General features: G+C 41.9%; 1 protein-coding gene across 1 annotated transcript in view; it reads left to right on the top strand.

Annotated features, from left to right (window-relative positions):
* Positions 1-14,129, top strand: part of nt5dc1 (5'-nucleotidase domain containing 1) — a 547,161-nt gene that overhangs the window by 39,215 nt on the left and 493,817 nt on the right. Inside the window, exons 4-5 of the mRNA XM_060850687.1 lie at positions 1,282-1,391; positions 1,732-1,811. Coding sequence (XP_060706670.1) covers positions 1,282-1,391; positions 1,732-1,811 — 190 coding nt within the window. The remainder of the gene's footprint in view (positions 1-1,281; positions 1,392-1,731; positions 1,812-14,129) is intronic.

The following is a 14,129-nucleotide window of genomic DNA, read 5'->3' as shown; positions in this document are numbered from 1 at the left end:
TTCTAATCAATCACACAATACACAAGAAATATCAATTGAAACAGCTTACCTTAGCAACACGTGAGAGTCCTTTTTTGTTTAGAGGAGGAGGGCGGGGGGGAGACTCCGCACGTGTAGCGTCTCTGGATTAAACCGCTGCACAAATATATACCCAGCAGCCCTCTGCTCCTCATGGCATCTCCCTCTGCTGCTCCTTTAAAAACAGTTCTCACGCTCTCCCTTCCTGGCAGCCCTCTTCTCTCTGCCCTCTCTCGTCGCCATTCTGTAAAAATAGAAGCCTAACCCCTGTGGCAAGCCCCTTTTTAAGTGGGAAAACTTACCCTTCCTGGCAGCCTTTGCTTCTCTCTGCCCTCTCTCCTCGCTGCTCTGTAAAAATGGAGGCCCGACTCCTGTGGGAAGTCCCTTTTTAAGTGGGCAAACCTGCCCTTCCCTCAATGCGCAATAACAGCAGGTTCATTGAAGACATTCACCAAGGCTTCTTTGACAGCATCTTCAAAACATTTACCACTGCCTTCTTGGAATACGAGGGCAGCAGATACATGGGATCTCCACCACTGTAAGATCAGTTCCACTGGTCAAATTTGTGGAACTCCTCTCTAACAGCATTGCGGTTCTACCTACAGCAAATGAACTGTACCGGTTCCTGAAGGTAACTTGTCATTTCCTCAATGGCCACTAGAGATGAGCAATACCCATCTCCCATGAATGTATACTAAAGAAAAGTGATGGATTGAGCACATATCCTATTTTACTTGTTCCCATGTGGAAACCTGTCAGCTGCATGTAAAATGCAGTTCGTTGTTTCGGTTTGACTTGCAAATTATGATGTGAATGCTGGCAAATTTTATTTGCTTAATTGAGAATTCCTTTGGTCTTAACTGAATATATTGGTAGTTTTCGAAGTTGATAATTTATTTTTGTGATGAAATGACAAGTTAGAGCTGAAATATGTACATGATATGAGCAGGTACATTTTCAAATGGTGTTAAATTAGAAATCAGGCTTACTGTGAATGTTTGTTTAGTACTAATGAATACAAATAAATAATTTCTTCAGGCCATTTCTGCCACAACTAAATTTTCGTGAAGTGGAAAATGTTAGCATGTTTATTCTATTTAACATCAATAATGTATTGAACTTGACAAATACATGATATGCAACCTGTCTTTTTGGTGTATTGATTTTAATACAAAAATACTCTATAAAGACACGCTCATAGAATTTGTAATAAACTGTGTCAGTGTAATTTAATGAATCACCAACATTTGATATTTCAATTAGGGCTAGTCATGGCACTAGACTTTTGACAGGAGAAGAAATATTGGAAACCTATGGAAAGAAGAGAAAGTGGAAACACTTCAAAACTATCAACGGGACATTTGCACGTTCAGGTATGGATGAAGACAATGGATGAAAACATGAATGTGTCTGACTAAATTGCATTTTAGGATTATTAATGTGTGCATGTCCTTTCAATGCTGAAGTGCTATTTTTACATTAATTATTAATTGGACGAAAACACACTTTGTTAGAGCATACAATTCTGAAATGGTGTTCAGAATGTTGAATTTATTCATCGAATTGTAAAATTTAATTAGAAATAGCACTGTACCATTGTTGTGGAAAATATGAATCTAATTAAGCAAATTCTAACACTAACAATTACCTTTTGTTGTATGAATATAATGCATAGTTTTCCACATTTTAACTGTTTTCTTTCTCCTTTGTCAGGCAAATATCATTTCTATGATAATTATTTTGACCTGCCAGGAGCTTTGCTGTGTGCCCGGGTGGTGGATATTTTAGATCAGGTAAATCAAATATGCTTTCTCACATGGAAAAATCCCTAGGCTGGTGGGATTTCATACGAGAACAGATTGGGGCAAGTGGAATTGTATTCTCTCGAGTTTTGATGAATGATAGGTGATCTCATTGGATTTATAAGATTCTTGTTGGACATGAAAGGGTGGACAGAGGTCTTTCCCCTGTTTGGGAACTCCAGAACCAGGGGACATAATCTTCAGCATAAGATCATTGAAGCTTGAGATTAGGAAGAATTTCTTCATTCAGGGTGGTCAATTGTTGAAATTCTCAATCCCAGAGATCTATGAAAGCTCAATCATTAACCATATTCAAGTTGTCAGCAATGGGTTTCTATAGATTAGGTCCCGTTTCCTTACTGTCATTAATGTGGAAAATGGCATTGAGATGATCAGTCATGATTTGGATTGCCATGATGTGGAGGTGCCGGTATTGGACTGGGATGAACAAAATTAAAAATCACAACGCCAGGTTATAGTCCAACAGGTTTATTTGCAAGTACAAGCTTTCAGAGCTGTGCTTCTTCCTCTGGTAGCTGTGGAGCAGGATCATAAGACACAGAATTTACAGCAAAAGATTATAGTGTCATGCAACTGATAAGATATATTAAACAAACATAGATTGCTATTAAGTCTTTTGTCTTTTAAAATGGATTGCAGGTTTTGGTTCACTCTTATATAAATCCCAGAACTTAATTCCAGTCACACTCTCGAGATAACTTAACGTTTATATATAAAAAACGTGACATCTCTGCTCAGGCACTGCTTTAAAGGTGTGAGGTTAGAGTCTGTTTGTATCCTAAGCTTGAGCCAGACCGGTCCTATTTCCAAAGTAGGATTTTATATAAGGTTATAAAAGGCTTGCATAGATGCCTAGAGATTGTGTGCTTTTTGAACAAAATAAAATGTATCTTCAATTACAATTCTGCAAATACACATTCACTTCATAGTCTTATAGGTGTGTGTGTGTACGTTAGAGAGAGAGAGAGAGGGGCAGAGAGTGTGCGCTCTTGTGAATGTGTGTTTGCTTGAGTGTGTGCGTAAGTGTGACGGAGTATAAGTCTGTGAGAGGGTGTCTGCGCGGGTAAGAGTGTGGAGTGTGGGGTTTGGCGGTTGTTCAAAGGCAAGAAGTGGAGGCATAGGTTAGATATTGGCAAGGTGCTCATCCTCATCGGTAATGTGTTGCAGGCTGCGAAGAACATGGCATAGTTTCTCCACTCCCTGGAAATACTGGACAAGGAAGGGTATCCTATCGGTCGCAATCCGTGTCTGTCTCCTGAGGAGATGATTATGGTTCCTTGCTGAGGCATGTCCAAACTGGCATTCGATGAGTTGGGCATTGTACCTTGTTCTTATGAGGGTGTCCTTCAGTACCTTCAGGTGTCCATCACATTCCTCCTCATCTGAATCGATCCTATGTGTGTGTAGGGCTTGTTCATAGGGGATGCCTGCTTTACTATGTTTAGGATGGAAGCTAGACAAGTGCAGCATTATGAGGTTATCTGTGGGCTAGCGGTAGAGTGAGGTACTGAGGTGCCCATCCTTGATGGAGATGCATCTTCCAAGAATGAGACAGATACCAAAGAGTAGTCCGTGGTAAGTCTGATGGTGTGATGAAACTTGTTCATATCACTGTGTAGTCATTTCAGTGACATCTCAATTTTAGTTGATGTGGACCCATCTGGAGGGCCACTGCCGTGAGCTTGACATTTATGCTGAAATTGTCAGGAAATGTGTAAATGCCACATTCATCAGGTGCACCCAGAAGGTGACCCAAAACGTCACCTGGTCACAGTGCAATGCCATCCATGTCCTCAGCAAACCAGCAGATAAAGGAGGAGCCATCATTATTCAGGATAGAATGGACTGCTGCAAGGAAGTGTACTGACAACTGAACAACCAGGAAACTACCGACTCATCTGACAAAAGAACACACCCGTGAACTAACCAGGTTGACGACTTTTGATCCAGTCCTACAAAGTTCCTTACGCACTCATCTCACATACCTCTTGCGTAGATGACTTCTACTGCCTTCTGCAAATACACAAAGCCAACACACATGGACGTCCTATTGCGTTAGGCAATGGGACCCTGTGTGAGAACCTCTCTGGCTATGTCAAAGGCATTGTACATGGGACCCCCAGCTTCTGTTGCAACACTACAGATTTCTTAAAGAAACTCATCACTCGCGGACCAGTCAAACTGGGAACATTTCTCGTCACAATGGGCATTTCGGCACTCTACACCAGCACACCCCACGATGATGGCAACAGCTTCAGTACTCAATATCAACAACTGCCAATCTCTGAGCACCATCCTACAACTCATCCGCTTCATCCTCAACCACAACGTTTTCACCTTTGACAACCAGTTCTTCATCCAGACACACGGAACAGCAATGAGGTCCAAATTTGCACCCCAATCTGCCAACTTTTTCATGCACAAGTTTGAACAAGACTTGTTTACTGTGCAGGACCTCCAACCAACACTTATACACCAGATATATTGACAACATTTTCATCCTGTGGACCCATGGCGTTGAGTCACTGAAATGACTACATGACTACCCTAAATATATTAAAACTTTTATCCCCTACTGACAAGCACTTTGCATACACAGGATTTGTTCAGATGATGAGGAACGTGACGGACACCTGAAGGTGCTGAAGGACACCCTCAAATGAACAGCTTACAATGCCCAACTTATCTATCTCTAGTTCAGATGTGCCACAGTGAGAAACCGTAATTGTTTCCACAGGGGACAGACACGGGATGCAACAAATAGGGTAGCCTTCGTTGTCCAATACTTTCAGGGAGTAGAGAAATATGCCAGGTTCTTCGCAGCCTGCAACACATGATCAATGAAGATGTGCACCTCACCAAGACCTTCCCTACACCTCCACTTCTCACCTTTAAACAGCCACCAAACCTTAAACAGATCATTGTTCCCAGCTTTCATGCAACCACGGCAAGACGTGTCAGAGTTTGGACACGGATACCACCATGACTCGTGGAGTCACCACACACCATGTATGCAGCAGGTACTCATGACTCGGCCATTGTTGTATGTCTCATACGCTGCAGCCAAGAATGCCCCAAGGTATGGTATATTGGCGAGACCAAGCAAATGCTACGACAATGGATAAATGCACACTGCGCAACAATTGCCAGACAGGGATGTTCCCTCCGCGTTGGGGAACACTTAGCGGTTGGGGGCATTTGGCCTCAGACATTCGGGTAACCATCGTCCAAGGCAGACTTCAGGATATGCAGCACTGCAGAGTGGCCAAGCAGAGGCTGACAGCCAAGATCAGTACCCATGGGAATGGCTGCAACCGGGACCTTGGGTTCATGTGACCCCACTACACTATATGCTCTCTCTTGTGCGCGCGTGCACGCACATTCCTACATAGTCTTACACTCACGCAGACCCTCTCTCATATAAATGCTCTCTCTCAGACACACATGTACACCCCCCCCACACACTCACCCACGCGCACACCAACCCTCTCACAGGCTTATACTCAGTCACGCTCACATGTAAGCACTCACTGTCACATGCACTCGCGTGCACACTCGCATACACACACGCACGCTCTCTCATGCACACATTCTCTCTTCCCCCCCCCCCCCCCCCCCCACAAGCATGCATGTACACACATGTCAATGGGGTTAATTTGCATTTGCAGAGTTGTAATTGCAGGTACACTCTTTTTTTTTGTTCAAAAAGTACACCATCTCCAGGCAGTCAATGCAAGCAGTCAATCCGTATCACATTTCATAATTTCTGACTTTGGGAATAGCACCAGTCTGGCTCAAGATTGGGTTACAGACAGACTCTAACCTCACACCTTTAATGCAGAGCTGAGATGTTACTTGTTTTAAAAATAAAACCTTAAGTTATCTTGAGAATGTGACTGGACAGAATCTGGGATTTACATATTAATGAACAGAAACCTGCAACCTAATCTAAAAGATGAAAGACTTAACAGCAATCTATGGTTGTTCTATATATTGTTTCAGTTGTATGACACTGAGATCTTTTGCTATAAATTCTGTGTCTTATGATCCTGCTCCACAGCTACCTGATGTAGGTGCAGTACCCAAAAGCTAGTACTTCTAAACAAACCTGTTGGACTATAACCTGGTGCTGTGTGATTTTTAACTATGATTTGGATTGGCAAGGCAGACTCAATAGGCTGAGTGGTCTGCTATTTGTGTTTCTGATAGCTTATTTATCACATTGTAATTTTGCTTGCTAAGTAGAATTACTTGCTCCAGCTTGAATCCTCCATTATCCCTGTATGCAATTTTCTTTCAGAAATAGAAACAAGTTTTATTTTGTAATAGATAGAGCTTTATTTGCTGTATAGGTTAGTTCTGTTGTGTTACCGCACTATTTCAATCAGCTGCAAAAGTAATGCTCAGTGGAAAAACTTTGGAGAATTTTTTTTCTCATCAGGAACACTCACTAACGAGTATGATTATTCATCTAAGAAATTTTATGTCACCGTTCATGTGACACGGTGAGTCTTTGCATGGCTGATGAACCTTGATCCACACATCTGAGCCACATTTAACAGGTGTTTGCACGATGTGGTGAAATTAGACCATGGCCTTGAAATTGCTGGCATTCTGTTCTCCAGTTACTTTTCTGTGCTTCCTCTTGCTGACCGATGTTCTTAAAGCTTTATGTTGCTCCGTACAGCAGCTTCCTCCTTATTAGTTTCCTCTGATCGAAGATCTTCCACACAGACATCAGAGGTGCATTTTCTTGAGGGAAACCTTCAGGGAATGCTTGAAATACTTCGCTTGTCCTCCTCTCATTTGAGTGCTTTCCTTTAAAAAGATGAAGATGATTTTTTGTGGCACTCGGAATCCGGGCATCCTAAGCATGTGGCCGGCCAAGTGGACTTCATTTTGGATGATCATGGCCTTCATGCTGGTGCTATTAGCTGCTTCAGAGTTGCTAATGTTAGAGCACCTGACCTCTCAGCTAATGCAGGAAATCCATCTCGAGCAGTGTTAAGGTAACACACATATCCAGTCCAAGTTTCAGAGTCATCTGGAAAAATCAGAAAGATGACTGCCTTATACAGAAGGATCTTGGTGTAAGCACCATGTCACCATTGTTGAAGCCCATCTTTGGGTGTTTGAAGTGGTGCTCGCAGATTCGATTAAATAAGTGATAGCTTCTCAAACAGGGGTAATGTTCCACTTTTGGGAGGAGTCTCCATTATTTTATTGGACAGATGGACTGGAATTTGATCTGGGTCAGTGAGATTAGGGTTTTGAATCTTTTTGAGGTTGAGGCTGAGACCAATTCTTGGTATGCTTCCATAACGAGATTAAGCGAGGCTTGAAGATCATCTACCAGCAGCATAGCATGACATTGTTATCCACATATTGAAGTTCCACAAAGTAGGAAATTGTCAGTTTCCTTCACCATAACAGCAATTGCATTGCAGTTTAGGAGTTCAAAACTTTGAAGAGGTTGATATTTTCTCTGTCTCAAAAAGAGTTCCATTCTTTCTCTGCACCAGTTTGAGGCCAGGACTGTTGGATCTGTATATTGCCTTGATGGCACCAAAAACTCTGGGTGTCATGCTTGTCAGCAAACAATTATCAGTCCTTAGCTTCATTAGTTAAGAGTAATGTTAAGAGTAAAATGCTTTCAATTTTTTTTTCATCAACATTGGGGCAAATTAAAATTTGAAATGTAAGCAGGAGTAGAAAGCAACAAGATGAGCATCAGAAACAAAACTAATTGCTAGAAACATTGAGTAGGTCATGTCTGAAATATTCTGTAAGTGCTGAATCGTTCCAGCATTTTGTATTTATTTTCGATTTTGGAGTCAGGGCAGTCAGTGTTCTGTGCCACTGATTACTGTGACCAAAAAACTAATGCTGATCAAGTCATTTTTAAGAACAATGTGAAAATGATATAATTGAAGTGTGCTTAAGCCTAAAGTCTGAATGAATATTTTGAGTACAAGAACAGGTCAGAAGCTGGGAATTCTGCAGTAAGTAACTCACCACCTGACTCTCTCCAAAGTCTGCCAACGAAAAGGCACATGTTAGGAATGTGATGGGATACTCTCCACTTGCCTGGATGAGTGCAACTCTGATCACATGCAACAAGATTGTCACCATCCAGGACAAACCTTCTTGTTGGGAACCCATTGATGACCTTCAACATTTACAACTTCCATCACTGACACAAAATGGCAATAATATGATCCATTGGCAGGTTTTGCTGCAATAGCCCATAAGTGTTCTTTCCACAACCCCAGACCTTCAGAATCTACCACCTGGAAGGTCAGAGGCAGCAGAAATATGTGAATACAGCCTCCTACAAGTTCCCCAAGCAACGCACCACTTTGATTTGGAAATATTGCCTTCACTTTACAGTTGCTAGGTCAAATTCCTGGAGCTCCATTATGGGTGTACTTACAGTAATATGAAATGCTGCTTTTCAAAAAGACCACTCAAGATCACATTCTGAAAAGCAATTTGGGATGAGCAATAAATGCTGGTCTCTTCAGCAACAACCACATCCCATTAATAATCAAAAGAAAGAAGTTTTCTACGCTTTCACAGCTTAATTTGTCTGAAAGTTAGAAACACCAGGCTATAGTCCAACAAGTCTATTTGGAAGCACTAGCTTTCGGAGTACTGCTCCTTTATCAGGTGATTGTGGAGAGTAAGATTGTAAGACACAGAATTTATTGCAAAAGTTTCCAGTGTGATGTAACTGAAATTATATATTGAAAAATACCTAATTGTTTGTTAAGTCTCTCATCTTTTAGAATGACCATGTTGGTATCAGTTCTTTCATATGTAAATTGCAAAACTTTTTTAAAAGTTACATGCTCAAGTGCACTTTAACAATTGGTGTCATGTTGGTCCAGATAAGGTATTGAAGGTGTTAGCTCCCTGAGAGGCTGTCTGTGTCACAATGATCAGATTGATTCTAATCTAAAAAATGGATTTTCAGAATCTTACATGGATTCTTGCAGTTTTTGAGCAAAATAAAGTATAATTCTACAAGTACAAATTCACCCCACAAACTTATATGTGTGCGTGTTTGTGTGGGAGTAGTTATGAGTGTCGGTGAGAGGGTGTGCATACGTGTGTGAATTTAAAGGGGTTTAAGTCTGTGAGAGGGTGTGCGTGGGTTTGCCACCGCACCTCTGCAAACTCCTCAATCGTATTGTCCACCAACTCTGCAGCAGGCATCACAACCTTGAACCTAAGATGGAGACCATACTCTCAGCCTGCACTCAGGATACAGCGGTACCGTTACAGGACATTGCCAAATAGGCAAGGTGACAAAACTACACCACATACATGCACACCAAGAACAAGAAACTGGAGAAACTTGCCATCACCGCCAGCAGTAGCCAAACCCACCCTGGCACCACAGTGGATAATATTATCACCGCAGGGAAGTCAGTCGTCAACTTATTGGACCACACCCTTCAACCAGAAGAGATTGAGGTCCTGACCAGGGGTCTCAATTTCTGCCCCACCACCAAAATGGACCCCATGGTTCTTGCAGGTAAAGGACAGTGAGGAATTCATCAGACAAATGAGAGTCAGGGAATTCTCTCAAGATTCCAGCAGTGATCCCAATGAGCCCAACAAACGTGAACAGTCATCACAGGGATCTGTAGAAGAGTGACCAAAGAAGGAGTCAACTTAGACCCTACCGGAGGGCTGCTGACCTGAGCTTGACATGTATGCTCAAACCATCAGGAAAAATATAAATGCCAGATTCATCAGTCGTACCGACAAGGTAGAGCAGAACATCACCTGATCACAACGTAACCCCATCCACGCTCTCAAAACCAATCACAACATTGTCATCAAACCAGCAGATAAAGAAGGAGCCATCATCATTTAGAATAGAACAGATTACTGCAAGGAAGTGTACCAACAACTGAGCAACCAGGAACACTACAGGCAACTACCGGCCGATCCGACCAAACAGCTCTCCTGTGAATTAAACCCATTGGATCCAGTCCTGCAGAGTTCCCTACGTGCACTAATCCCATGTACTTCTCGCGTAGGCAACTTCAACTGCCTTCCAAAGATTCACAAAGCCAATACACCAGGATGTCCCATCATGTCAGGCATTGGGACCCTGTGTGAGAATGTCTCTCGCTATGTCGAAGGCATCTTGAAACCCATTTTACAGGGGAACTCAGCTTCTGTTGCGACACTACAGATTTCTTACAGAAGCTCAGCACCCACAGACCAGTCGAACCGGGAACATTCCTCGTCACAATGGACGTTTCAGCACTCTACACCAGCATCCCCCTTAATGGTGGCATTGCTGCAACAGCCTCAGTACTCAACACTAATAACTGCCAATTTCCTACAACTCATCCACTTTATTCTCGATCACAACGTCTTCACCTTTGGCAGCCAGTTCTTCATCCAGACACATGGAACAGCCATGGAGACCAAATTTGCACCCCAATATGCCAACATCTTCATGCACAGGTTCGAACAAGACGACTTCTCTACAGAAGACCTACAGTCAACACTATACACCAGGTACACTGACGACATTTTCTTACTCTGGAAGTGGAGTCACTGAAAAAACTACACAGTGATATCAACAAGTTTCATTCCACCATTAAACTCCCCATGGACTACTCTCTACTATCTGTCTCATTCTTGGACACATCAAGAATGGGCACCTCAGCATCACACTCTACCGCAAACCTCACAATGCTACACTTCTCCAGCTTCCGCCCAAAATATATTAAAACAGCCATCCCCAATAGACAAGTCCTGCGCATACCCAGGATCTGTTCAGATGAGGAGGAACGTTGTAGACACTTGGAAGTACTCAGAGATACCCTCATAAGAACGGGGTACGATGCGCAACGCATCGACCTCCAGTTCCGACGTGCCACAGCGAGGAACTGTAATGACCTGAGACAAACGTGAGTTGCAACCGACAGGGTACCATTCACTGTCCAGTACTTCCCAGTAGCCGAAAAACTGCGCCATGTTCTTCGCAGGCTGCAACACGTTATCAATGAGGAAGAGCACCTCACCAAGACTTGCCCCACATCTCCACTTCTCGCCTTTAAACAGCAGCCAAACCTCAAACAGATCATTGTTCTTGGCAAACTGCCCGGCTTTCAGGACAATACCATACAATCTTGTCATGTAGATGCTGCAAGACGTGTCAGAGAGTCAGCACGGATACGACCATTCTGCATGGGGGCACCTCCCACCATGTACATGGCAGGTACTTTTGTGACTCAGCCAATGTTGTCTATCTCATACGCTGCAAGCAAGGATGCCCTGAGGCATGGTACATTGGCGAGACTAAATAGGGGCTACGGCAACAGATGAATGGACACTGCAGAACAATCAACAGACAGGAGTGTTCCCTCCCATTCGTAGAACACTTCATTGGTCCAGGACGTTCGACCTTGGACCTTCGGGTGACCGTCCTACAAGATGGTCTTCAGGACAGGCAACAATGCAAGTGGCCGAGCAGAGGCTGATAGCCAAGTTTGGTACCCATGAGATGACCTCAACCGGGACCTTGCGTTCATGTCACACTACAGGTGACCACTATTGCACCAGACAGACGGACACAACACACGCGCGCGCACCACACACACCTCTGTCATGCACTCACACATACACTCCCACACACACCCTCTCAGACGTAAACCCCTTTAAACTCTCACACATACTCACACCCTATCACTGACACTCATAAACTCCCCTAAACCCCCGACACACACACACATGCACAATTTTGTGAGGGAATTTGTACTTACAGAATTACATTTAATTTTGCTGAAAAACTTACATGAGTCCATGTAAGATTCTGAAACTCCATTTTTTTATATCTGAATCAGTCTGATCATTGTCATCAGACAGCCTCATAGGGAGCTAACACCTTCAATACCTTATCTAGACCAACATGACACCAATTGTTAAAGTGCACTTGAGAATGTAACTTTTAAAAATGTTTTGTGATTTACATATGAAAGAAGTGATACGAACATGGTCATTCTAAAAGATGAGAGACGTAACAAGCAATTCGGGTCTTTTTCAAGATATAATTTCAATTGCATCTCACTGGGAACTTTTGCTATAAATTCTGTCTTACAATCTTATTCTCCACAATCACCTGATGAAGGAGCAGCACTCTGAAAGCTAGCGCTTCCAAATAAACCTATTGGAGTGGTGGAGACTGGTACAATTGCAACATTTAAGAGGCATTTGGATGGGTATATGAATAGGAAGGGTTTGGAGGAATATAGGCTGGGTGATGGTCGGTGGGGCTAGATTGGGTTGGTATATCTGGTCGGCACGGACAGGTTGGACGAAGGAATTGTTTCCATGCTGTACATCTCTATGACTAGAATCTGGTGTTGTGTGATTTCTAACTTTGTACACCCAAGTCCAAAACCAGCATAATTTGTGTAAGATCATGATTTCTCTGGTCATTTGCCGGTAATGGACTGGGATGGACAAAGTTAAAAATCTTACAACACCAGGTGATAGTCTAACAGGTTTGTTTGGAATCACTAGCTTTGGAGTGTTGCTCCTTTATCAGATAGTTGTGCATAACCACCTGATGAAGAAACAGCTTTAAAAGTTAGTGATTCCAGATAAACTTGTTGGACCATAACCTGGTGTTGTGTAATTTTTAATTTTGATTTGGTTGAGTTGAAATCTAGAATGCTACAGATTGTGTTTTAAACTTAGTTTGCAAATTAGGATCATCATATAAAGAAATTTACAGTAGTGTAACTCCATATTTATGATTTCTATTAATAGGTTACTGTGAATTGTTTTCTTGGAAACGAATACTGAAGAAAACATAAACGAGGATGTGGTTAGGTACATTGTAACCACATTGTGGTGATGAGAATTCCTGTCTTGGGTTTAGTTCTATAAAAAAAAACTCATAGGACTTGTTGATGCTGTTAAATTGAATCAACCCAAATGAATGGCTTATTTTTCTTTCCCAAAAACGCCATCCATTTCTCATCTTGATCGTCTTAGAGTTGAACGATCTTATCAAACTCAGTCTTGAATATGATGGAAAACACCTATAACTGTCCCACATACAAAATTCTAATTGTTCACCTGTTGAGTGAAGAAATGTCTTGCTAGGTCAAAAATTGCCATCCCCTTATCCTGTACCTTGCTAGGTTGAGATTCTTCAGGGGCAAGTAACCTCTCTGCACTCCTGAAAATGCTGATATTTTACTTAAGGCCATTTATTCTTCTAAACTGCAGAGTATAGGTTCGTTCTGCACAGTCTGTTTTAACAAATAATCCTCTCATCTTGGGAATCAATCCAGTGTTTCTTTGTTGTAGCCTTCTTGAAGAAAGTCTATGCTTTCTTAGGTTCAATGACAAAACCTGTGCAAGGTACTCAAGGGATGGACTCAGCAGAGCCCTGAGCAGTTGCTGCATGGATTTGCTACTCTTCCACTCCGTTCCCCCTTGCATTAAAGTGCAATGTACTATTTGTGTTCTTAAATATTCTGTACTTGAATAAGAACTTTGTATCTTGCATAAGAGCAACTAAATTTCTCTGAATGCCGATACTTAATAGTTCCCCACCCTTTTTAAGAAAGTAACAGACTGAATAAACTGTCAATTTCTCACATTACGAGAATGGAGAAGATGGAAGAATAACTTGTCTACATGTCACTACAAACTCTATCTTCCTTGTAACTTATTTATCCATTTATTTTTGTTGTTGGTAAACTGGAATATCTCCATTCCTTAATCTAAGAAATTAATGTAGATTATCAATCACTGTAGTCCACACACTGGTCCTTGCAGTACAAATACAACAAAATGCTCTCAAATATTTGTTGTATGCTATTTGTCTTTTGGTAAACCATGTTAACCGCCTTAGCAAATAATGATTACCTAAGCGATCAGCTATTATATCTTCAGTAATAGATCCCAACATTTTCCTGATGTTTAATGACAGAGTGATTGACCTGTATTCCTGCTTAGAATTTGTTTCCTTTCTTGAAGTGTCATTTGCATTTGCTACCTACTGGAATCTTTTAAAAATGGTGGGAATTTTGGATGAACATACCAATGCTTCCACTATCAGCTACCTCATTAGAACCTTATGATGCAGGCTGTCAAGTCCAGGGAAATATTAGAATTTCAGTCCTGTTAATTTATCAGTTACTGTTTCTTTAGTAATATTAATAACTTCAAATAGCATTAGATCATGGCTTTCTTGTAATTTCTCTTATTTTATTGGACCTTGGACTAGGAAGGCACAGTCAAAGT

Source organism: Hemiscyllium ocellatum, chromosome 3, assembly GCF_020745735.1.
Source record: "Hemiscyllium ocellatum isolate sHemOce1 chromosome 3, sHemOce1.pat.X.cur, whole genome shotgun sequence".
In the NCBI taxonomy this organism is placed as follows: domain Eukaryota; kingdom Metazoa; phylum Chordata; class Chondrichthyes; order Orectolobiformes; family Hemiscylliidae; genus Hemiscyllium; species Hemiscyllium ocellatum.
The sequence above is the reverse complement of the archived record's forward strand: the minus strand, read 5'-3'. Positions and strand labels throughout refer to the sequence as shown.